This window comes from Chiroxiphia lanceolata, unplaced genomic scaffold (genome assembly GCF_009829145.1).
Source record: "Chiroxiphia lanceolata isolate bChiLan1 unplaced genomic scaffold, bChiLan1.pri scaffold_49_arrow_ctg1, whole genome shotgun sequence".
In the NCBI taxonomy this organism is placed as follows: domain Eukaryota; kingdom Metazoa; phylum Chordata; class Aves; order Passeriformes; family Pipridae; genus Chiroxiphia; species Chiroxiphia lanceolata.
Genome location: NW_022476524.1, coordinates 142,425 through 166,254, shown reverse-complemented (window position 1 = coordinate 166,254; position 23,830 = coordinate 142,425). Strand labels below are relative to the sequence as shown.

At 60.7% G+C, this 23,830-nt stretch overlaps 3 protein-coding genes and 1 long non-coding RNA gene across 8 annotated transcripts in view; all 4 read left to right on the top strand.

The window, feature by feature from the left end:
- The window catches only part of MCOLN1 (mucolipin 1), a 28,261-nt gene extending 26,516 nt beyond the window's left edge, over positions 1–1,745 (top strand). Inside the window, exons 14-15 of the mRNA XM_032677290.1 lie at positions 682–1,597; positions 1,668–1,745. Of these exons, the coding sequence (XP_032533181.1) occupies positions 682–718 (37 nt within the window). The 3' untranslated portion in view covers positions 719–1,597; positions 1,668–1,745. The remainder of the gene's footprint in view (positions 1–681; positions 1,598–1,667) is intronic.
- Positions 1,746–1,793: 48 nt separating this feature from the next.
- Positions 1,794–2,516, top strand: LOC116781638. 2 transcript variants are annotated; one of them, XR_004354923.1, is made up of 2 exons: positions 1,794–1,822; positions 2,322–2,516. It is a non-coding gene; the product is annotated as an uncharacterized LOC116781638 (long non-coding RNA). The 2 variants fall into 2 exon arrangements; XR_004354922.1 differs by lacking the exon at positions 1,794–1,822 and adding an exon at positions 1,843–2,036.
- Positions 2,517–2,992: 476 nt separating this feature from the next.
- LOC116781630 (protein mono-ADP-ribosyltransferase PARP4-like) lies at positions 2,993–5,175 on the top strand. The gene is made up of 4 exons (XM_032677289.1): positions 2,993–3,067; positions 3,098–3,411; positions 3,557–4,220; positions 4,983–5,175. The coding sequence occupies exons 2-4, from the start codon at positions 3,132–3,134 to the stop codon at positions 5,173–5,175; spliced, it is 1,137 nt and encodes a 378-aa protein (XP_032533180.1). The 5' UTR covers positions 2,993–3,067; positions 3,098–3,131.
- A 308-nt stretch (positions 5,176–5,483) lies between these two features.
- Positions 5,484–23,830, top strand: part of PNPLA6 (patatin like phospholipase domain containing 6) — a 44,386-nt gene continuing 26,039 nt past the window's right edge. For all 4 annotated transcript variants that reach the window (XM_032677299.1, XM_032677298.1, XM_032677297.1 and 1 more), the window contains exons 1-20: positions 5,484–5,521; positions 8,292–8,360; positions 8,763–8,822; positions 9,618–9,705; positions 9,791–9,873; positions 9,981–10,078; positions 10,185–10,325; positions 11,701–11,860; positions 13,251–13,331; positions 14,205–14,333; positions 14,413–14,493; positions 15,709–15,817; positions 15,916–16,005; positions 16,526–16,632; positions 16,886–17,077; positions 17,733–17,810; positions 19,038–19,243; positions 20,260–20,391; positions 20,992–21,115; positions 23,102–23,215. In XM_032677299.1, coding sequence (XP_032533190.1) covers positions 5,513–5,521; positions 8,292–8,360; positions 8,763–8,822; positions 9,618–9,705; positions 9,791–9,873; positions 9,981–10,078; positions 10,185–10,325; positions 11,701–11,860; positions 13,251–13,331; positions 14,205–14,333; positions 14,413–14,493; positions 15,709–15,817; positions 15,916–16,005; positions 16,526–16,632; positions 16,886–17,077; positions 17,733–17,810; positions 19,038–19,243; positions 20,260–20,391; positions 20,992–21,115; positions 23,102–23,215 — 2,151 coding nt within the window. In that variant the 5' untranslated portion in view covers positions 5,484–5,512. The remainder of the gene's footprint in view (positions 5,522–8,291; positions 8,361–8,762; positions 8,823–9,617; positions 9,706–9,790; positions 9,874–9,980; positions 10,079–10,184; positions 10,326–11,700; positions 11,861–13,250; positions 13,332–14,204; positions 14,334–14,412; positions 14,494–15,708; positions 15,818–15,915; positions 16,006–16,525; positions 16,633–16,885; positions 17,078–17,732; positions 17,811–19,037; positions 19,244–20,259; positions 20,392–20,991; positions 21,116–23,101; positions 23,216–23,830) is intronic.

The following is a 23,830-nucleotide window of genomic DNA, read 5'->3' as shown; positions in this document are numbered from 1 at the left end:
TTGCTGGTACCCCAAAATCACCCCGAAATCTGACACCCCAAAATGACCCCGTCCTCTGGAGTCTCTTGAGAACACCCCAAAATCACCCCAAAACCCAACACCCCAAAACGACCCCATGCACTGGAGTCTCTTCCCAGTACCCCAAAATAACCCCAAAATAGTGTTTCTTTTGCTGGTACCCCAAAATCACCCCCAAATCCGACACCCCAAAATGATCCTGTGCCTGTGAGTCTCTTCCCAGTGCCCCAAAATCACCCCAAAATCTGGCACCCCGAAATGATCCTGTGCCTGTGAGTCTCTTCCCAGCACCCCGAAATCACCCCAAAATGGTGTTTCTTTTGCTGGCACCCCAAAATCTGACACCCCAAAACGAACCCATGCCCTGGAGTCTCTTGGGAACACCCCAAAACGACCCCACACTGCTCAGTCTCTTCCCAGCACCCCCCAAAATCCCCCCCAAAACCAAACCCCCCAAACCGACCCTGCCCCGGGGAGTCTCCTCCAACCCCCCAAAATGCCCCGTGGGGACCCCCCAGAACGGGTCTAACCGGCCTCTGTGACTCCCCACTCCCCCCCCATGCACATTTTTGGGGTGGGGGGGTCTCCCTTGACCTCTCAGGGGGGGTCTCTGCCCCCCAAATCCCCCCCTGTGACCCCGTAACCGGTGCCGTGTCCCCACAGGGCTCCTCTGCAGGACAACGCGCTGCTGGTCAACTGAGGGACCCCCAGGACGTGGGGGGGACACGGGGGGGACCCCCAGGACCCCCCCACCCCACCCCCCCCCAGCTTTTAACTTATTTTGGCACCTGCTTTTCCCCCAATTTTGGGGTTCGGACTCAAAATGTGACCCCAAAAACTGACGGACCTCGGGGCCTCAACGGGGGCTCGACGGGGGACCTGAGACCCCTTGGATGGATTTTGGGGGGCACTTTGGAGCCCTGGGACCCCCCAGATGAGTTTGAGGGGCAGCCTGAGAGCCCCTGGATGGATTTGGGGGCACTTGGAGATTGAGGACCCCCCCAAATAAGTTCCGGGGGGCAACCTGGGCCCCCTTGGATGGATTTTGGGGGCACTTGGACATTTGGGACCCCCCAGATGTGTTTTGGGGGCAGCCTGAGACCCCTTGGATGGATTTTGGGGGCACTTGGACATTTGGGACCCCCCAGATGTGTTTTGGGGGCAGCCTGAGACCCCTTGGATGGAATTTGGGGGCACTTGGACATTTGGGACCCCCCAGATGTGTTTTGGGGGCAGCCTGAGACCCCTTGGATGGAATTTGGGGGCACTTGGACATTTGGGACCCCCCAGGTGTGTTTTGGGGGCAGCCTGAGACCCCCTGGATGGATTTTGGGGGACACTTGGACATTTGGGACACCCCAGATGTGTTTTGGGGGCAGCCTGAGACCCCCTGGATGGATTTTGGGGGACACTTGGAGCCCTGGGACCCCCCAGATGTGTTTTGGGGGCAGCCTGAGACCCCCTGGATGGATTTTGGGGGACACTTGGAGACTTGGGACACCCCAGATGTGTTTTGGGGGCAGCCTGAGACCCCTTGGATGGATTTTGGGGGCACTTGGACATTTGGGACACCCCAGATGTGTTTTGGGGGCAGCCTGAGACCCCTTGCATGGATTTTGGGGGCAGTTTGGAGCCCTGGGACCCCCCAGATGAGTTTTGGGGGCAGCCTGAGACCCCTTGGATGGATTTTGGGGGCACTTGGAGACTTGGGACCCCCGAATATGTTTGGGGGGGGGACAGTTTGAAGCCCTGGGACCCCTTGGATGGATTTTGGGGGCACTTGGACATTTGGGACACCCCAGATGTGTTTTGGGGGCAGCCTGGGACCCCTTGGATGGATTTTGGGGGCACTTGGACATTTGGGACACCCCAGATGTGTTTTGGGGGCAGCCTGAGACCCCTTGGATGGAATTTGGGGGCACTTGGACATTTGGGACCCCCCAGGTGTGTTTTGGGGGCAGCCTGAGACCCCCTGGATGGATTTTGGGGGACACTTGGACATTTGGGACACCCCAGATGTGTTTTGGGGGCAGCCTGAGACCCCCTGGATGGATTTTGGGGGACACTTGGAGCCCTGGGACCCCCCAGATGTGTTTTGGGGGCAGCCTGAGACCCCCTGGATGGATTTTGGGGGACACTTGGAGACTTGGGACACCCCAGATGTGTTTTGGGGGCAGCCTGAGACCCCTTGGATGGATTTTGGGGGCACTTGGACATTTGGGACACCCCAGATGTGTTTTGGGGGCAGCCTGAGACCCCTTGCATGGATTTTGGGGGCAGTTTGGAGCCCTGGGACCCCCCAGATGAGTTTTGGGGGCAGCCTGAGACCCCTTGGATGGATTTTGGGGGCACTTGGAGACTTGGGACCCCCGAATATGTTTGGGGGGGGACAGTTTGAAGCCCTGGGACCCCTTGGATGGATTTTGGGGGCACTTGGACATTTGGGACACCCCAGATGTGTTTTGGGGGCAGCCTGGGACCCCTTGGATGGATTTTGGGGGGCACTTGGAGATTGGGACCCCCCCAGATGATTTTGGGGGCAGCCTGAGACCCCTTAGATGGATTTTGGGGGCACTTGGACATTTGGGACCCCCAAATGTGTTTTGGGGGGACAGTTTGAAGCCCTGGGCCCCCTTGGATGGATTTTGGGGGCACTTGGACATTTGGGACACCCCAGACGTGTTTTGGGGGCACCCTGGGACCCCTTGGATGGATTTTGGGGGCCATTTGGAGCCCTGGGACCCCCCAGGTGTGTTTGGGGGTCAACCTGGGACCCCTTGGATGGATTTTGGGGGCACTTGGAGATTGGGACCCCCCCAGATGATTTTGGGGGCAGCCTGAGACCCCTTAGATGGATTTTGGGGGCACTTGGACATTTGGGACCCCCAAATGTGTTTTGGGGGGACAGTTTGAAGCCCTGGGCCCCCTTGGATGGATTTTGGGGGCACTTGGACATTTGGGACATCCCAGACGTGTTTTGGGGGCACCCTGGGACCCCTTGGATGGATTTTGGGGGCCATTTGGAGCCCTGGGACCCCCCAGGTGTGTTTGGGGGTCAACCTGGGACCCCTTGGATGGATTTTGGGGGCACTTGGAGATTTGGGACCCCCTAGATGTGTTTTGGGGGCAGCCTGAGACCCCTTGGATGGATTTTGGGGGCTATTTGGAGCCCTGGGACCCCCCAGGTGTGTTTTGGGGGCAGCCTGAGACCCCCTGGATGGATTTTGGGGGGCACTTGGACATTTGGGACACCCCAGACGTGTTTTGGGGGCACCCTGGGCCCCCTTGGATGGATTTTGGGGGCACTTGGACATTTGGGACACCCCCAGATGAGTTTTGGGGGCAGCCTGAGACCCCTTGCATGGATTTTGGGGGCACTTGGACATTTGGGACACCCCCGATATGAATTTTGGGGGCAGCCTGAGACCCCCTGGATGGATTTTGGGGGCACTTTGGAGCCCTGGGACCCCCCAGATGAATTTTGGGGGCAGCCTGAGACCCCTTGGATGGATTTTGGGGGCACTTTGGAGCCCTGGGACCCCCCAGGTCTGTTTTTGGGGGCCACTTTGGAGCCCTGGAACTCCTTGGATGCGTTTTGGGGATTTTGGGGCCGTGCCAAGGGGTTGGCACCTGACACTGGGCCCCCCCCCAGCACCCAAAACTGCCCCTTTTCACCCCAAAAACAGGGCCTGGCCATGTAGGAGGGGGTGGGGTGGGGTTGGCATCTGGCACTGGGCCCCCCCATCACCCAAAACTGCCCCTTTTCACCCCAAACTGGGGCCTGGCTGCACTGGGGGGTTTGGCACCTGGTACTGGGTCCCCCCAGCACCCAAATCTGCCCTTTTTCACCCCAAAACAGGGTGTGGCCACATGAGGAGTTGGCACCTGGCACTGGGCCCTCCCAGCACCCAAATCTGCCCCTTTTCACCTCAAACTGGGGTGTGGCCATGCCAGGGGGGTGGCACCCAGCACTGGGTCCCCCCAGCACCCAAATCTGCCCCTTTCCACCCCAAAATAGGGCCTGGCATTCTGGAGGGTTGGTACCCAACACTGGGCCCCTCCCAGCACCCAAAACTGCCCCTTTTCCCCCCAAAAACAGGGCCTGGCCATTCTGGGGAGTTGGTACCCGACACTGGCCCCCCCCAGCACCCAAAACTGCCCCTTTTCACCCCAAAAACTGGGCCCTGGCTGCACTGGGGGGGGTTGGCACCTGGCACTGAGGGGGGGGGGGGGGGTCGTGCCCTGGGGGGGTCAATAAAGTGCCGTGGGAGAACAGGGGGGTCGGTGCCGTTCCTGGGGGGGTCAGAGGGGTGGGGGTGACACCCTGGGGTGCCCCTGGGGGGGACAGGGGAGGCACTGAGGGTCACCCTGGGGGTCACAAAGGTGGCACTGGGTGTCACCCCCTTCCCATGGGGACAGGATGGCAGCGGGTGCCACCCTGGGGTGCCCATGGGGGGGACAGGGGAGGCCCTGGGTGTCACCCTGGGGGTCACAGTGGTTGCCCCGGGTGTCACCCCCTTCCCATGGGGACAGGATGGCAGCGGGTGTCACCCTGGGGGGACAGGGTGGCCCTGGGGGTCACCCCCATGGGGTCAAGGTGATCCAGCAGGTGCTACCCTGAGGTGCCCCTGGGGGGGAAAGTGGTGGCCCTGGGGGTCACCCTGTGGGGGTCACAAAGGTGGCCCTGGGTGTCACCCCCACGGGGACAAGGTGACAGAGCACGTGCCACCGCAGGGTGCCCATGGGGGGGGTGACACCGCTGTCCCCGCGTGTCCCACCCCACCCAGGGGCGCCCACGAGGACAAACCCCAGGATTCCCCCCCCCACGCCTCCGCCCCTCCCGGACCCCCCGCAAAATTTGGGGACACCCCCTCCTCCCCTTCCCGCCACCCCCAAGATGGCGCCGGGGCGGCCCCACCCACTGTCCGTCGCATATGATGACGTCATTCACTTCCACGCCCAAGATGGCGCCCCCGCGTTTTTTATCTCGATAAATTGCGGTTGACCTTTTCAAAATGGCGGCACCCACGCGCCGCGCTGGGACGCCGCTCGATGACGTCACTTCAGGAGGCGGGGCGGGCTCTTAAAGGGGCAATGACCGCGCGGGGGCCGCGGGCGCCGCCAGGGCCGGAGCGGGGCGAGACCGGCCGAGGGTGAGGGGGGAGCCGGGGGGGTCCTTGGGGGGGTGCGGGGAGTCCTGGGGGGGCTCAAGGGGTCCCTGGGGGGGTGACACAGAGTTGGGGGGGCTTGGGGAGGGCGCTGTTGGCTGCGGGGGGGGGCTGGGGAGTGAAGGGGGGCGGGGGGGAGGGGGGGGCAGAGCCGGAGTGGGGGTGGTTTTGGGGTGGGGGAGGGGGGAGGGAATGGATCGGGGGGGGGCAATAATGGGCGGGGGGGGGGTTAATGCGTGGGGGGAAATAACGGTTGTGGGGGTGGTTAAACCTGGGGGGGGGGGAGTAACGGTCGGGGGGAGGGGTGTTATCGGGGGGCAATAACGATGGAGGAGGTATTAACACATGGGGGGGGGCAATAAGGCCCTGGGGGGGGATTTGGGGAGGGTAATAACCCGGGGGGGGGGGTCAATATTAGCCTGGGGAGGGCAATAACAGTTGGGGGGGTTATTAAACCTGGGGGGGGGCAATAACGCCTTTGGGGGGCAATGACGATGGTATTAACATGGGGGGGGGGCAATAACGCCCTGGGGGGGCAATAATGTTTGGAGGAGGTTGGGGAGGGTAATTAGCCATGGGGGGGGTCAATATTAGCCTGGGGGGGCAATAACAATTGAGTGGGGGCAATAACGCCTGGGGTGGGGGGCAACTTGGGGGCTATTAATACATGGGGGGGCAATAACGCCCTGGGGGGGGCAATAATGATTGGGGGGGTAATTAAACCTGGGAGGGGGGGCAATAATGCCCCGAGAGGGGGCAATAGCGGTTGGAGGGGGTATTAGCACATGGGGGGGGGCAAGAACGGGTTGGGGGGGGATTTGGGGAGGGTAATAAGCCATGGGGGGGCAAAATTAGCTTCGGGGGGGGGAATAACAGTTGTGTGGGGGGGTATTAAACCTGGGGGGAGGGCAATAACAGCCAGGGGGTGGATTTTACCCTCGTGGGGGGTGGGAATAATTTGGGGGGGCAGAATTTTGGCAGGGGGGTTAATATTGCCCGGGGGGGGCAATAACAGTGTAGGGGGGTGGATTTTACCCTGGGGGGGGGGATGTGGGAATAATTTGGGGGTGTAGAATTTTGGGGGGGGTGTTAATATTGCCCGAGGGGGGCAATAACAGTTTGGGGGGCTGGATTTTCTTCTGGGGGGGGGGTGGGAATAATTTGGGGGGGGGGCAATAACAGTGTAGGGGGGTGGATTTTGCCCTCGAGGGGGGTGGGAATAATTTGGGGAGGTAGAATTTTGGGGGGGGGTGTTAATATTGCCCGGGGGGGGCAATAACAGTTTGGGGGGTGGATTTTACCCTGGGGGGGTGTGGGAATAATTTGGGGGGGGTAGAATTTTGGGAGGGGGGTTAATATTGCCCGGGGGGGGCAATAACAGTTTGGGGGGTTGGATTTTCTTCTGGGGGGGGTGGGAATAATTTGGGGGGGTAGAATTTTGGGGGGGGGGGGCAATAACAGTGTGGGGGGGTGGATTTTACCCTGAGGGAGTGTGGGAATAATTTGGGGGGCTGTAGAATTTTGGGGGGGGTAATATTGCTTCGGGGGGGGGCAATAACAGTTTGGGGGGGTGGATTTTGCCCTGGGGGGGTGTGGGAATAATTTGGGGGGGTAGAATTTTGGGAGGGGGGGTAATATTGCCCGGGGGGGGGGCAATAACGTTTTGGGGGGCTGGATTTTCTTCTGGGGGGGGTGGGAATAATTTGGGGGGGTAGAATTTTGGGGGGGGGGCAATAACAGTGTGGGGGGGTGGATTTTACCCTGGGGGGTGTGTGGGAATAATTTGGGGGTGTAGAATTTTGGGAGGGGGGTTAATATTGCCCGGGGGGGGCAGTAACAGTGGGGGGGGTGGATTTTACCCTGGGGGGGGTGAGAATAATTTGGGGGGTGTAGAATTTTGGGAGCTGGGGGGGGTATTTTTGGGGGGAGGGGGCTGTTGGGGACAACAGGGGGGAGGAATTGTCACCCCCGTTGTCACCCTGGGGGTGTCACCGGGCCCCGGTGCCACCTCTGTGCCACCCCACCCCCCCCCCGGGGTGGCCTTGGTGGCACTGGGGTGACACGTGCCAGCCCTGGTGACGTCCCGGTGCCACTGTCACCTCCCCGGGGTGTCCTTGGGAAGGACGGGGGTGACACGGGGGGGGGGGGTGGCACAGGGGGGACGTGCCAGGACACACAGGGGACACACAGGGGTTGGCCCCAGCGGTGGCACCGGTGCCAGGAGGTGACAACGGGCACAAGTGACACGGAGGGGACACACTGGGGTGGGTCCTAGCGGTGGCACCGGTGCCAGGAGGTGACAACGGGCACAAGTGACAGCAGGGATGGGTGACACGGAGGGGACACAGAGGGGGAGTGGGTCCCAGTGTTGGCACTGGCAGGGTGACAGTGGGGGTGGGTGACACAGAGGGCGGGTCCCAGAGGTGGCACCGGTGCCAGGAGGTGACAATGGGCACAAGTGACAGCAGGGATGGGTGACAGTGGTGGCAGGTGACACAGAGGGGGAGTGGGTCCCAGCGGTGGCACTGGCAGGGTGACAGTGGGGGTGGATGACAGTGGTGGCAGGTGACACAGAGGGGACACAGAGGGGACACAGAGAGGGAGGGGGTCCCAGTGGTGGCACTGGCAGGGTGACAGTGGGGGCGGGTGACAGTGGGGGTGGGTGACACAGAGGGGACACACCGGGGCGAGTCCCAGTGGTGGCACCGGTGCCAGGAGGTGACAACGGGGGCAAGTGACAACAGGGATGGGTGACAGCAGGGATGGGTGACAGCCCCCGGGGGCCTCAGCCCAGTGACAGGACCTGTCACAACAGGGCGGTTCCTGCCACCACTTCCTGTCCCCAAGGGGGAAGTGACACCGAAGTCCCCAAGGGGGGGGGGACACCACAAGGTTCTCTGTGACCACTCGATGTCCCCGAGCCCCTTGGGGACACTCTGGGGACAACCCTGTCCCAGAGGCAGACCCGCCCCAGGCCACCCCTGTGAGGTGTCACTGGAGTGTCACCTGGGTGTCCCCGTGTCACAAAGTGTCCCTTTTTGTCCCTTTTTGTCCCTTTTTGTCCCTTTTTGCCCCTTTTTGTCCCTTTGTGCCCCGTTTTGGCAGGACTTTGGATGGGCAGAGCCCCCCCCGGCCATGGGGCAGAGCGAGTCGGAGCCGCAGGACGAGGCCGAGGTGGGACATGGCCCTGTCACCTCAGTGTCCCCACCCACCCTGGGGGTCACTGGGGTTCAGTTGTCCTTTGTCCCCACTCTGGGAGGGGGGGGGGTCCCTGGAGCTCAATTGTCCCTTGTCCCCACCCCGGGGGTCCCTGGGGCTCAGTTGTCCCTTGTCCCCACCCCGGGGGTCAGTGGGGCTCAGTTGTCCCTTGTCCCCACCCCAGGGGTCAGTGGGGCTCAGTTGTCCCTTTTCCCCACCCTGGGGGTCACTGAGGCTCAGTTGTCCCTTGTTCCCACCCCAGGGGGTCAGTGGGGCTCAGGTGTCCCTTGTCCTTGCTCCCAGGGGTCCCCAGGGCTCAACTGTCCCTTGTCCCCACCCCAGGGGTCCCTGGGGCTCAACTGTCCCTTGTCCCCACAGGACGGGCCCCTGAGGGCGGTGCTGCCGCGGTTCTTGACCGACCGGCTCCCGACCAGCGCGGTGAGGGGACAGTGTCCTGTGTCCCTGTGTCCTCATGTCCCCGTGTCCCTGTGTTCCAATGTCTCCATGTCCCCATGACCCCCTCTGAGGTGACACAGAAATGTCCCCATGTCCTTGGGGACAATGTCCCTGTGTCCCCAGTGCTGCTCAGCACCCCCTGAAATGTCCTCATGTCCTTGGGAACAGTGTCCCTGTGTCCCCAGTGCTGCTCAGCACCCCCTGAGGTGACACAAAGGTGTCTCCATGTCCTTGGGGACAATGTCCCTGTGTCCCCAATGCTGCTCAGCACCCGCTGAGGTGACACACCCCTGTCCTTATGTCCTTGGGGACAATGTTCCTGTGTCCCCAGTGCTGCTCAGCACCCCCTGAAATGTCCCCATGTCCTTGGGAACAGTGTCCTCGTGTCCCCAGTGCTGCTCAGCACCCCCTGAGGTGACACAAAGGTGTCTCCATGTCCTTGGAGAAGTGTCCTCATGTCCCCAGTGCTGCTCAGCACCCCCTGAGGTGACACAAAGGTGTTCCCATGTCCTTGGGGACAATGTCCCTGTGTCCCCAGTGCTGCTCAGCACCTCTGAGGTGACACACTCATGTCCCCCTGGGGATGTGTCCTGGTCCCTGATCCCACCCAGCCCCTCCCCTCTCTCCACGTCCCCACGGTGGCCCTGCCATCAGTCACCCTCTGCGCTTGTCCCCATCCCCCGGGGACCCCGTGGGGACCTCAGGGACCGTGTGGGGACCTTGGGGACCCCGTGGGGACCTCAGGGACCGCGTGGGGACCCCCCTGTCCCTCCCCAGGTGCTGGGGGCCATCCTGGGCCTCGGCCTCACCGTCGTCGTCGTCGTCACGGCCGTCGTGGCCCTGCTGCACCGGCTGCGCCTTAAGGGTGAGCGACACGGCCCCGGTGGCCTCGGGGACAGGGGGGTGACAGTGCCACACCCCCTCAGCCCGTGTCCCCCGTGTGTCCCCAGAGGTGCCCGCCCAGGAGACCCCCCGGTACCGCTTCCGCAAGAGGGACAAGATGCTCTTCTACGGCCGCAAGATCATGCGCAAGGTGACGTTCGGGGGGGGGGTGGTGGCACCACGAGGCCACTGGTGGGTGACACCCCGAGGCCACCGGCGGGTGACACCCCGGGGCGTCGTCCCCACCCCCCCCCCCAGGTGTCCCAGTCCACGTCGTCCCTGGTGGACACCACCATCTCCAGCACCTCCCGGCCCCGCATGAAGAAGAAGCTGAAGATGCTCAACATCGCCAAGAAGTGAGGAGGGGGCACCGTCGGTTTGGGGGGGGCAGGGGGGTGGTGGTGGCACCGTCCCGGTGCCATCTGGGCGTCCCAACGCGGTGTCCCCCGGGGTGTCCCCAAGGCTGCTGCGCATCCGGAAGGAGCAGCCGACGCTGCAGCTGAAGGAGCCGCCGCCGGCGGTGCTGGAGGCCGACCTGACCGAGTTCGACGTGGCCAATTCCCACCTGCCCTCCGAGGTCCTCTACATGCTCAAGAACGTCCGGTGAGCAACGGGGAGGGCCCTGGAAGTGGGATCTGACCCTGGGATGGGAATCCAACCCTGGAAGTGGGATCTGGCCCTGGGATGGGAATCCAGCCCTGGCAATGGGATCCGGCCCTGGGATCGGGGTCTGTCCTTGGGATGGGGATCCGGCCCTGGGATCGGGGTCTGGCCCTGGGATCGGGGTCTGGCCCTGGGACTGGGGTCTGGCCCTGGGATCAGGGTCTGGCCCTGGCATTGGGATCCAGCCCTGGCATCGGGATCCAGCCCTGGCATCGGGTTCCGGCCCTGGGACTGGGGTCTGTCCCCGGGATCGGGGTCTGGCCCTGGGATCGGGGTCTGTCCCTGGGATTGGGGTCTGTCCCTGGGACTGGGGTCTGGCCCTGGCATCAGCATCCAGCCCTGGCATTGGGATCCAGCCCTGGCATTGGGATCCAACCCTGGCATCGGGATCTGTCCCTGGCATCGGGATCTGTCCCTGGGATCGGGGTCTGGCCCTGGGATCAGGGTCTGGCCCTGGCATTGGGATCCAGCCCTGGCATCGGGATCCAGCCCTGGCATCGGGATCTGGCCCTGGCATCGGGGTCCGTCATGGGGGAGTTCGGGGTCAGGGACCTGGGGATCAGGATCAGGCTCAGTGGGGTCAGGATCCGTCTTTGGGGGTCAGGATCCATCCATGGGATCAAGGTACTGGGGCTCAGGACCCATCCCTGGGGCTCAGGATCCATCCGAGGGACCAGAATTCCCCCTGAGGGATCAGGATCCATCCCTGGAGGTCAGGATCTATCCTGGGGGGATCAAATCCATCCCTGGGGCTCAGGATCCATCTGAGGGACCAGAATTCCCCCTGAGGGATCAGGATCCCCCCTGAAGATCAGGATCTGTCCTGGGGGGATCAAATCCATCCCTGGGGCTCAGGATCCACCTGAGGGATCAGGATCCATCCCTAGAGGTCAGGATCTATCCTGGGGGGCTCGGGCTCCATCCCTGGGGCTCAGGATCCATCCGAGGCACCAGAATTCCCCCCGAGGGATCAGGATCCATCCCTGGGGCTCAGGATCCATCTGAGGCACCAGAATTCCCCCCGAGGGATCAGGATCCATCCCTGGGGCTCAGGATCCATCCGAGGGATCAGGATCCCTCCCTGGAGGTCAGGATCTCTCCTGGGGGGATCAAATCCATCCCTGGGGCTCAGGATCCACCCGAGGGACCAGAATTCCCCTTGAGGGACCAGCATCCCCCCCGACCACCATTTCCCAGCGGAGTCTGGACCCCGGCGCCACCGGCCGCTCTTCTCCTGCGTCCCCATCTCCATGGCAACCGGGAGAGGTGGCAGCGGGCTCGGTGTCACCCGCTGTGCCCCCGGCTGTGCCCGCAGGGTGCTGGGGCACTTTGAGAAGCCGCTGTTCCTGGAGCTGTGCAAGCACATGGTGTTCCAGCAGTGCCAGCAGGGCGAGTACGTGTTCCGGCCCGGCCAGCCCGACACCAGCATCTACGTCCTGCAGGACGGCAAACTGGAGCTGCTGCTCACCGAGCCGGTGAGGGCACCTGGGGACACCTGGGGACAGCCAGGGGACAGCCAGGGACAGCCAGGGGACAGCTGGGGACAGCCAGGGGGCACCCAGGGATGACTGGAGACACTCAGGGGACACCTGGGAACAGCCAGGGGACACCTGGGAACAGCCAGGGGACACCTGGGGACAGCCAGGGGACAGCTGGGGATGGCTGGAGACAGCCAGGGGACACCTGGGGACTGTCAGGGGATAGCCAGGGACAGCCAGGGGACACCTGGGGATGGCTGGAGACACCCAGGAGACAACCAGGGCACAGGCAGGGGACACCTGGGGATGGCAGGGGACAGCCAGGGGGCACCTGGGGGTGGCTGTATACACCCAGGAGACAACCAGGGGACAGCTGGGGACAACCAGGGGCAGCCAAGGGGCACCTGGAGATGGCTAGAGACAGCCAGGGGACACCTGGGGACAACCAGGGGGCACCTGGGGATGGCTGGAGACACCCAGGGGACACCTGGGGACAACCAGGGGACATCCAAGGGACAACCAGGGACAACCAGGGGGCACCTGGGGATGGCTGGAGACACCCGGGGGTCAGCTGGGGACAGCCAGGGACAGCCAGGGGACAACCAGGGGGCTTCTGGGATGGTTGGAGACAGCCAGGGGACACTTGGGGACAACCAAGGCACAGCCAGGGGGCACCTGGGGATGGTTGGAGACAGCCAGGGGACACTTGGGGATGGCTGGAGACAGCCAGGGGGCACCTGGGACAGCCAGGGGACAGCTGGGGACACCTGGGGACAACCAGGAACATCCAGGGGACAGCCAGGGACAACCAAGGGGGCACCTGGGGATGGCTGGAGACACTCAGGGGATACTTGGGGACAGCTGGGAACAGCCAGGGGACACCTGGGGATGGCTGGAGACAACCAGGGGACAGCCAGGGGACACCTGGGGACAGCCAAGGACAGCCAGGGGACAGCCAGGGCACAGGCAGGGGACACCTGGCTGTCCCCTGGCTGTCCTTGGCTGTCCCCTGGGGACAGCCAGGGGACAGCCAGGGACAGCCAAGGGGCACCTGGAGATGGCTGGAGACAGCCAGGGGACAACCAGGGGACACCTGGGGATGGCTGGAGACACCCAGGGGACACCTGGGGACAGCTGGGGACAACCAGGGGACAGCCAAGGGACACCTGAACACACTTGGGAATATCCAGGTACACCCAGAGGACACCCAGGGACACCTAAGGGACATCTGGGGACACACATGGACACCCAGGGGATACCTGGGCACATCCAGTGACACTCGGGGGACACTCAGGGGACACCCAGGGGACACCAGGGGACACTCTGGGGACAGGGATGGGACAGGGGCAGCAGGGATGGAAGGAACGAAGGGCTCTGTGCTCGGCAGGATGGGAAGGAGACGGTGATGAAGGAGGTGTTCCCTGGGGACAGTGTCCACAGCCTGCTCAGCATCCTCGATGTCATCACGGTACCAACGCTGTCCCCGAATGTCCCCGGTCCAACCATGACTGTCCCCAAACCCCTCCAGTCCAACCATGGCCGTCCCCAAACCAACCATGGCCATCCCCAAACCCAACCATGGCCATCCCCAAACCCAACCTTGACCATCCCCAAACCAACCATGGCCATCCCCAAACTCCTCCAGTCCAACCATGGCCATCCCCAAACCAACCATGGCCATCCCCAAACTCCTCCAGTCCAACCATGGCCATCCCCAAACCAACCATGGCCATCCCCAAACTCAACCTTGGCCATCCCCAAACCCAACCTTGACTATCCCCAAACTCCTCCAGTCCAACCACGGCCATCCCCAAACTCATTTGTGACCATCTCCAACCCCAACCATGACCATCCCCAAACTTCTCCAGTCCAACCATGGCCATCCCCAAACTTAACCATGGCCATCCCCAAACTCAACCATGACCATCCCCAAACTCAACCATGGCCATCCCCAAACTCAACCATGGCCATCCCCAAACCCAACCTTGACCATCCCCAAACTCCTCCAGTCCAACCATGGCCATCCCCAACCCAACCATGGCCATCCCTATCCCAACCATGACCATCCCCAAACCCAACTATGACCATCCCCAACTCCAACCCTGATCATCCCCAAACCCAACCATGACCATCCCCAAACTCAACCGTGGCCATCCCCAAACCCAACCTTGACCATCCCCAAACTCCTCCAGTCCAACCATGGCCATCCCCAACCCCAACCGACCCAACCCCCAGTGCCACCCTGGGACTTCCCCACCTCCCAGCTCCCCACAAACCCCACCCAGGGCCGGGCTGGAGCTCCCAGTGCCGGCCAGGCCCCCCCAGCAGCCGTGTCCCGCAGGGCCACCAGCGGCCGTACCGCACGGTGTGCGCCCGCGCCGCCGAGGACTCCACCATCCTGCGCCTGCCGGTCGAGGCCTTCTCCGCCATCTTCGAGAAGTACCCGGAGAGCTTGGTGCGGGTGGTGCAGGTGAGGTGGGCGCTGGGAGGCCCAAGGAGGGTCCCTTGGGGTGGCAGGGGGTCACCGGTGGCCTCCTGTCCCCCCTCAGATCATCATGGTGAGACTGCAGCGCGTCACCTTCCTGGCCCTGCACAACTACCTGGGCTTGACCAACGAGCTCTTCAGCCACGTGAGTCCTGCGGGGGGAAGGGGGAGATCGGGGCAAAATTGGTGGAAAATGGCCAGAAAAGAGTCTCCTGCTTCCTGAACTCCTCTCCAGGGTTTGGCCATCCCCAACCCAACCATGGCCATCCCCAACCCAACCATGGCCATCCCCAACCCAATCATGACCATCCCCAACCCAATCATGACCATCCCCAAACCAACCATGACCATCCCCAAACCAACCATGACCATCCCCAAACCAACCATGACCATCCGCAAACCAATCATGGTCATCCCAGCTCAACCATGGCCATCCCCAACCCAACCATGGCCATCCCCAAACCAACCATGGCCATCCCCAACCCAACCATGGCCATCCCCAACCCAACCATGGCCATCCCCAAACCAACCATGAACATCCCCAAACCAACCATGGCCATCTCCAAACCAATCATGGTCATCCCAACTCAACTATGACCATCCCCAACCCCACCATGACCCTCCCCAAACCAACCATGGCCATCCCCAAACCAATCATGGTCATCCCAACTCAACTATGACCATCCCCAACCCAACCATGACCATCCCCAAACCAACCATGGCCATCCCCAAACCAACCATGGTCACCCTTAAACCAACCATGGCCATCCCCAAACCAATCATGGCCATCCCCAACCCAACCATGGCCATCCCCAAACCAATCATGGCCATCCCCAAACCAATCATGGCCATCCCCAAACCAACCATGCCCGTCACCAAACTCAACCATGGCCATCCCCAACCCAACCATGGTCATCCCCAAACCAATCATGGCCATCCCCAAATCAACCATGACCATCCCCAAACCAATCATGGCCATCCCCAAACCAATCATGGCCATCCCCAAATCAACCATACCCGTCACCAAACTCAACCATGGCCATCCCCAACCCAACCATGGTCATCCCAACCCAACCATGGCCATCCCCAAACCAACCATGTCCATCTCCAAACCCAACCATGACCATCCCGAAACCAACCATGGCCATCCCCAACCCAACCGTGACCATCCCCATCGCTACCATTAAGTAGAGGATAAAACAGTTGGAGAAAAAAAGAAATAATTAACACGTAAGGGAAAAAATAGTTAGAGGAAAAAAAATAATTATTAAGTTGGGAATAAAATAATTAAAATAATTAAAAAAAGAAATAATTTTTAGGTAGAGTTTAAGCATTGTCCCTCTCTCCTCTCCAACTGCAGGACATGCAGCCCCTGAGGCTCTTCCCCCAGCCCGGCCACCCCGCCCGCACCAGCCCCGTCCGGCACAGCAAGAGGGGCCTGGGCAGCGCCGACGAGGGCCGGGAGCAGGGTAAGGCTGCCCAGGGGGTGCTGGGACCCTCCCCCTGCTTTTGGGGGGGCTCTGCTGCTCCCTCTGGGCTCACGGCGGGGGGGGGTCTGATCTTGCAGCCGAGCTGCTGAAAAGTGCGGGGTTGGAGACCCCGGTGCCGCCGCCGCCGCCCCTGAGCCGCTGCATCTCCATGCCCGTGGACATCTCCGGTGGGTTTGGGGGTGGGAATGGGGGGCCTTGGGATGGGGAGCTCAAGGGATAGCTGGGGACAGGCAGGGGACAGGCAGGGGCACTCAGGGGACAGCCAGGGACACTCAGGGGACAGCCAGGGACACTCAGGGGACACCCAGGGATATCCAAGGGACAGGCAGGGACATCCAAGGGACACCAGGGACACCCAGGGCAGCCGCCCCTGAACCGCTGCATCTCCATGCCCGTGGATATCTCTGATGGGTTTGGGGGTGGGAATGGGGGGTCTTGGGGTGGGGAGCTCAGGGGATAGCTGGGGACACTCAGAGGACACCCAAGGACACTCAGGGGACACCCAGGGGACACTCAGAGGACACTCAGGGACACCCAGGGCAGCCGCCCCTGAGCCGCTGCATCTCCATGCCCGTGGATATCTCTGGTGGGTTTGGGGGTGGGAGTGGGGGGTCTTGGGGACAACCGGGGGACACTGGGGACTGTCTTGTCCCCGTGTTGGACACGGTGACCCCGTCACCCCTCCAGGCATCCAGAAGGGTCCCCGCTCCGACTTCGACATGGCCTACGAGCGCGGCCGCATCTCGGTGTCGCTGCAGGAGGACAGCACGGGGGCCATGGCCGGATTCACACGGGTACGGCGGCAGGACCCCTGAATCCCACCTGAATCCTGCCCCAAATCCCACCTGAATCCCACCCCAAATCCCACCCAAATCCTACCTCAAACCACCCTGAATCCCACCTCAAACCCCCTCAGAATCCCACCCCAAATCCCACTCAATCCCTACCCCAAATCTCACCGAATCCCACCTGAGTCCCCCCCAAATCCCCCCGAATCCCCCCGAAACGCTCCCTGACCCCGCTCCCTGACCCCGCCATGTCCCGCAGTCGGTGTCCCACGAGCCCAAGGAGCGCAAGTCGGTGACGCTGGAGGAGCCCCCGCCGGGGTCCCACCAGTCCAACTCCAGCGAGGACGAGGCGGGGCCGGGGCCGTGTCCCTTCGGGCCCTTCCAGGGCCGCCAGACCAACCTTGTCTTCGAGGCCGCCAAGCAGGAGCTGGTCAAGCTCATGAAGGTGGAGGTGAGGCCTTGGGGGGCCTCCAAGGTTCCCGTCCCCTCACCTGGGTCCCCCAAGGTTCCCGTCCCCTCACGTGGATCCCCCGAGGCTTCGCGGGGGTCTCGTCATGTTGGAGCTTCCCGTCGCTTCAAGCTGGCCCTCTGTGCTTTGGGGTGGTCCTCTTGTGTTGTGGTGGGTCTCTGTTGGCCTCGTGGTGGGTCCCCAGTGCCTTGTGGTGGTCCCTGTCCCCTCATGTTGGTCCCCTGTTGCTTTGGGGTGGTCCTGTTGTGTTGTGGTGGGTCTCTGTTGGCCTCGTGGTGGGTCCCCAGTGTCTCGTGGTGGTCCCTGTCCCCTCGTGGTGGTCCCCTGTTGCTTTGGGGTGGTCCTGTTGCGTTGTGGTGGGTTCCTATCACCTCCTGGTCATCCTTCTCCCCTCATGGTGGTCCCTGTGACCTCCTGGTCATCCTTCTCCCCTCACAGTGGTCCCCATGACCTCCTGGTCATCCTTGTCCCCTCATGGTGCTCCCCATTGTTTGTGGTGGCCCTTCTCACCTCCTGGTCGTCCTTCTCCCCTCATGGTGGTCCTTGTCACCTCCTAGTTATCCTTGTCCCCTCATGGTGGACCCCATCCCCTCCTGATGCCCCCCACCACCCCACACGACACCGTTCCTCCCTCCAGGACCCCTCTCTCCTCAACAACCGCGTCCTGCTCCACCACGCCAAAGCCGGGACCGTCATTGCCCGCCAAGGTGACCAGGTGGGTTTTGGGGGGGGGTTTCTGTGGCCCCTTGACTCCCCCTCCCCATATTTCCATGGGGTGCCACTCCCCTACTCCTCCCCTGTGGCTCTTGGGGGGCGGGAACGACCCCAGAACCTCTGGAGGGTTCAAACCCCCCATGAGAAGAACCACAACCACCCACACGTGGGGCTGGGGGGACCCTCGTACCTGGGGGTCCCTGGGTGGCTCCCGGGGTCCCAGGTGGCTTCCAGGGATTCCAGATGGCTCCGTGGGGTCCCGGGTGGCTCCCAGGGATCCCGGGTGGCTCCCGGGTGGCTCTGTGGGGTCCCAGGGTGACTCCCAGGATCCCGGGTGACTCTGTGGGGTCCCAGGTGGCTCCCAGGGATCCTGAGTGGCTCCCAGGTCCCAGGTGACTCCCAGGGATCCCGGGTGACTCCCATGGTCCTGGATGGCTCCCAGGGATCCCAGATGACTCTCAGTGATCCCGGGTGACTCCCAGTAATCCCAAGTGACTCCCAGGGATTCCTGGGTGACTCTCAGTGAACCCGGGTGACTCCCAGTGATCCCGAGTGACTCCCAGTAATCCCAAGTGACTCCCAGTAATCCTGGGTGACTCTCAGTAATCCCAGGTGACTCCTAATGATCCCGGGTGACTCCCAGTGATCCCGGATGGCTCTGTGAGATCTTGGGTGACTCCCAATGATCCCGGGTGACTCCCAGTGATCCTGGGTGACTCCCAGTAATCCCAAGTGACTCCCAGTAATCCCGGGTGGCTCCCAGTAATCCCGGGTGACTCCCAGTAATCCCAGGTGACTCCCAGTAATCCCGGGTGACTCCCAGTGATCCCAGGTGGCTCTCAGTGATCCCGGATGGCTCTGTGGGATCTTGGGTGACTCCCAATGATCCCGGGTGACTCCCAGTGATCCCAGGTGGCTCCCAGTTATCCCGGGTGACTCCCAGTGATCCTGGGTGACTCCCAGAGATCTCGGGTGGCTCTGTGGGATCCCGGGTGGCTCTGTGGCATCCTAGGTGACTCCCAGTGATCCCAGGTGACTCCCAGGGATCCCAGATGGCTCTGTAGAATCCTGGATGGCTCCCAGGGATCCCAACTGGCTCTGTGGGGTCCCAGGTGACTCCCAGTGATCCCGGGTGGCTCTGTGGGATCCCGGGTGGCCCCCAGTGATCCCGGGTAGCCCCGGCACACCCCGGCCGTGCCGCGGTGGTGACGGGGCGCGCTCTGGGCAGGACGTGAGCCTGCACTTCGTGCTCTGGGGGTGCCTGCACGTGTACCAGCGCATGATCGACAAGGCGGAGGACGTGTGCCTGTTCCTGACACAACCCGGCGAGCTGGTGGGGCAACTGGCCGTGCTCACCGGGGAGCCCCTCATCTTCACCATCAAGGCCAACCGCGACTGCACCTTCCTCAAGATCTCCAAGTCCGACTTCTACGAGTGAGAAAGGGGCCACGGGCGAGGGGGACGATGCCCAAGGGGGACAATGGGGGCCTGGGGGGTGGAACCGGTGGGATGATGGTCCAGCTCTGCCTGGTGTTGGTGTGGCCTCGCCTCGAGTGCTGGGGGTAGTTTGGGGGGGTCACAACAAGGAGTGGAGGAGTCCCCGGAGCTCCAGGTGGCTCTGAGGGTCCTGGGTGGCTCCTGAGTGACCCTGAGGGGTCCCGGGTGGTTCCAAGGGTCCCAAGTGAATCCAAGGGGTCCCAGGTGGCCCTGAGGGATCCTGGGTGGCTCCAAAGGTCCCAGGTGAATCCAAGGGATCCCAGGTGGCTCCAAGTGGTCCTGGGTGGCTCTGAGAAGTCCTGGGTGGCTCCGAGGGGCTGCTGTGGTGGCACCTTCAGGGCCACTGTGGTGGCACCGTCAGGGCTACTGTGGTGGCACTTTGGGGGCCACTGTGGTGGCACCTTTGGGGCTGCTGGGGTGGTACTTTGGGGTTGCTGTGGTGGCACCTTCAGGGTTGCTGTGGTGGTATATTCAGGGCTGCTGTGGTGGCATATTCAGGGTTGCTCTGGTCACATCTTCGGGGCTGCTGCAGTGGCATCTCTGGGGTTGCTGTGGTTGCACCTTTGAGGCTGCTGCTGTAGTGGCATATTCAGGGCTGCTGTGGTGGCACTTGGGGGCCACTGTGGTGGCATCTTTGGGACCACTGTGGTGGCATATTCAGGGCTGCTGTGGTGGCATCTTTGGGGACCACTGTGGTGGCATCTTCGGGGCCACCGCAGCGGCATCTCTGGGGTTGCTGTGGTGGCACCTTTGAGGCCGCTGTGGTGGCACCTTCGGGACCACCTCAGCGTCATTTCCGAGGCCACCTCAGTGTCATTTCTGGGGCCACCTCAGTGGTGCCTTTGGGGCCACCTCAGTGTCATTTCTGGGGCCACCTCAGTGGTGCCTTTGGGGCCACCTCAGCGTCATTTCCGGGGCCACCCCCGTGTCCCCCGTTGCGCCGTCGCCCCCAGGATCATGCGGGAGCAGCCCAGCGTGGTGCTGAGCGTGGCGCACACCGTGGCCGCCCGCATGTCGCCCTTCGTGCGCCAGATGGACTTCGCCATCGACTGGATGGCCGTGGAGGCCGGGCGGGCGCTCTACAGGTGGGTTTTTGGTTGCACCATTTGTTGTTTATTGAGATTTCGTTAATAAAAGGCTTTTCCTTTTCCACGCTTCCACCTGAAGTCTCTTAATTTTTAAGTCGTGATCTTGTTAAACTCAGACGTTTAACTGACGCCCAAATCGTTGGGGCTTGACTAGAGGAAAGATGGAAAAGGAATAAACCCTCTTGTTTAATCACCTGGATTGGTCAGGGGAGTCACATGTTGCTTTGAGGTGCATCTATAAAGTGTTGTTTTATTGGAATAAAGAGGATTTGGCTCTGAACCCCCAACCAACCAACCGGGTCCGTATAATTTATTTACATATTATATTAATACGCCGTAAATGGCGCCCAACGTGAGATGCCATTTGTGGCTTGTTAATATAATAAGTAAATAAATCATATGAACCCCCAAACTAACTGGGTCTGTATGATTTATTTACTTATTATATTAATAAGCCACATATACACACGGTTGCGTTGCTACCACAACCCAGCTTCCTGGTTTTTTTGGGAGGGTTTTCCTGATAACGGCACCTATTTTGGGGGAAAGTAATAAAAGAAAATTCCGACGCTTTTCAAACTTCTCACACCCCCACAGGCAGGGGGACAAGTCCGACTGCACCTACATCGTCCTCAACGGGCGGCTGCGCTCCGTCATCCAGAAGGGCAGCGGCAAGAAGGAGCTGGTGGGGGAGTACGGCCGCGGGGACCTCGTGGGCGTGGTGAGCTCTGGGCTGGGGACACGACGTGGGGGCAACCTCGGGCCTCCACTTGACGCTTTGAGATTCGGAGCTGTGGGGGTTTGGACCCATGTGGTAGTTTTAGTCTAGGCCTTCCTCGGTGACCAGTTTGTAACCAAGGAAGTGGCCACGTTCCCGGTATTCCCTACGATTTTTACGTAAGCCAGGGTATAAAGAAAAAGGGAGGAGAGGCCTTTGCTCTCTTCTCTTCCGGTGCTTCTGAAGGTGCAGGTTCCCTGCTGTCGGTTCTCATTGTGTGGGGGAGTGAGACCTAGTGCGGCTAGCGAGGCCTAGTGCAGCCTAGCGAGGCCTAGCAAGGCCTAGTGTGGCCTAGTGTGGCCTAGTGAGACCTAGTGTGTCCTAGCGAGGCCTAGTGCGGCCTAGTGTGGCCTAGTGTGGCCTAGTGTGGCCTAGTGTGGCCTAGTGAGGCCTAGTGTGTCCTAGCGAGGCCTAGCGAGGCCTAGTGAGACCTAGTGTGTCCTAGCGAGGCCTAGCGCGGCCTAGTGAGGCCTAGTGTGTCCTAGCGAGGCCTAGCGAGGCCTAGTGCAGCCTAGTGCGGCCTAGTGAGGCCTAGTGCAGTCTAGTGAGGCCTAGTAAGGCCTAGTGAGGCCTTGTAGATCTTGGGAGGCGGAGGGTGCTGGCGGTCGTTCAGCACGATTTCTGCTGTCCCAAGGAGAGTAGTAAAATATTCTTTTGCTAGTTCTTTATTTTGCTAGTTTCCGAGTTGTCCATTGTGCATATCTGTTTTGGGTTTTTCTCCCTTTTTGCCCCTTTTTTTCCCTTTTCCCTTCCCCCTTTCTGGGAGCTGTTTGGGGTTTCTGTGGTTATGTGTACATAGTATTTTAATTGTATATATCCGCAATGTATGTAAAATATATATATATATTGATGTAGCTTTTGCTATTCTGTTTTTTTTTTCCTTTGGAGGGTTTTTTTGCTGTGGTCTGTTGGGGTTTGGCTCCCTGCCAAGCGCCCAACACCACAACAAAAGCTCCCTCCAAACCAAGGGGAAAGGAATTGAAAGGGAAAAGCTGCCAAAAACCAAAATAACACAACCAAAACAGTATATATATATATATATATTTGCATATATTTCATTTATGTACAGTGACAATATAAAAGAGAATACAATATAAAAATACAATATAAAAATGCAATATAAAAATACAATATAAAAATACAATCTAAAATACAATCTAAAATACAATATAAAAAGAGAACCCCAAACGCCCCCAAAAAGAAAAGAAAGAAGGAAAATAAAAAAACCCCAAAACAGATATACACAGTCATTGAAGAACTAGCAAACGAAATCTCAATGCTTTCCTTGAGGAAAGAAAAAAAAAACCACCCAGCCCACGATCACTGCAGGTGATATAATAGAAATAAATATAAATATTTCTAAATGTAGATGGAAATAGAAATATTTTGTATTTTAATAGGGTTTTAATGGGTGTAAAGATTTAGCGAGAACGTCTGATTTGAGTGCAATGAAATAAATAGTAAATATAAATAACGCTCTTAGGGTAAATAAATATAAATATTTCTAAATGTAGATGGAAATAGAAATATTTTGTATTTTAATAGGGTTTTAATGGGTACAAAGATTTAGTGAGAAGGTCCAGTTTGGGTGGAATGTACCAAAAAAACCCCATGAAAGCAGATAAATATTTTAATCAAAATGATTCAGAAAGCCCAGAAACCTTGATTTGCGAGGAACAAACAACCCTTCATCCCTGGCCTCCTCTTCCTCCTCGTCTCTGCCCTCCTTGGAAGGGCTTCAAGGCCCCGGGGGGTGTTTTTTCCACCTCGTTAAAAGGGGAATCCTCGGCGAGGAACGTTCGGGAATCTGGCGGGAAGAGCTGCCCGTGTTTTCTGGACCGTTGGAAACGGGGTTTCCTCGGCTGTGCGGTCGGAGGGGTCGTTCCCGGGGTCATTCCCGGGGGGGGGGTTCCCTGTCTTCTCCTGCAGGTGGAGGCCCTGACCAGGCAGCCCCGGGCCACCACGGTGCACGCGGTGAGGGACACGGAGCTGGCCAAGCTCCCCGAGGGCACCTTGAACAACATCAAGCGCAGATACCCCCAGGTACCCCCCCACACCACCCAGGTATCCCCAGGTACCCCCCCCCCACTACCCAGGTATCCCCAGGTACCCCCCAGGTACCCCCTGGAACTCCCCACACCACCCTGGTACCCCCAGGTATGCCCCCAGACCACCCAGGTATCCCCAGGAACCCCCCAGACCTCTCAGGTACCCCCTGGTACCCCCCCAGACCCCTCAGGTATCCCCAGGTACCCCCCCACACCCCCCCGGTACCCCCAGGTATACCCCCAGACCCCCCAGGTATCCCCAGGTACTCCCCCACACCAGCCAGGTACCCCCAGGTACCCCCCAGACCCTCCAGGTACCCCCGGGTATCCCCCAGACCCCCCAGGTACTTCCAGATACAACCAGGTACCCCTCAGACTCCCCAGGTACCTCCAGGTACACCTCCAGGTAGCCCCCAGACCCCCCAGGTACCCCCCAGACCCTCCACGTACCTCCAGGTATACCCCCAGGTACCCCCCAGGGACCCCCCAGACCCCCCAGGTACCCCCCAGGTACCCCCAAGACCCCTCAGGTACACGAGGTACACCCCATACCCCCCAGGTACCCCCAGGTACCCCCCCACCACCACCCAGGTATCCCCAGGTACCCCCC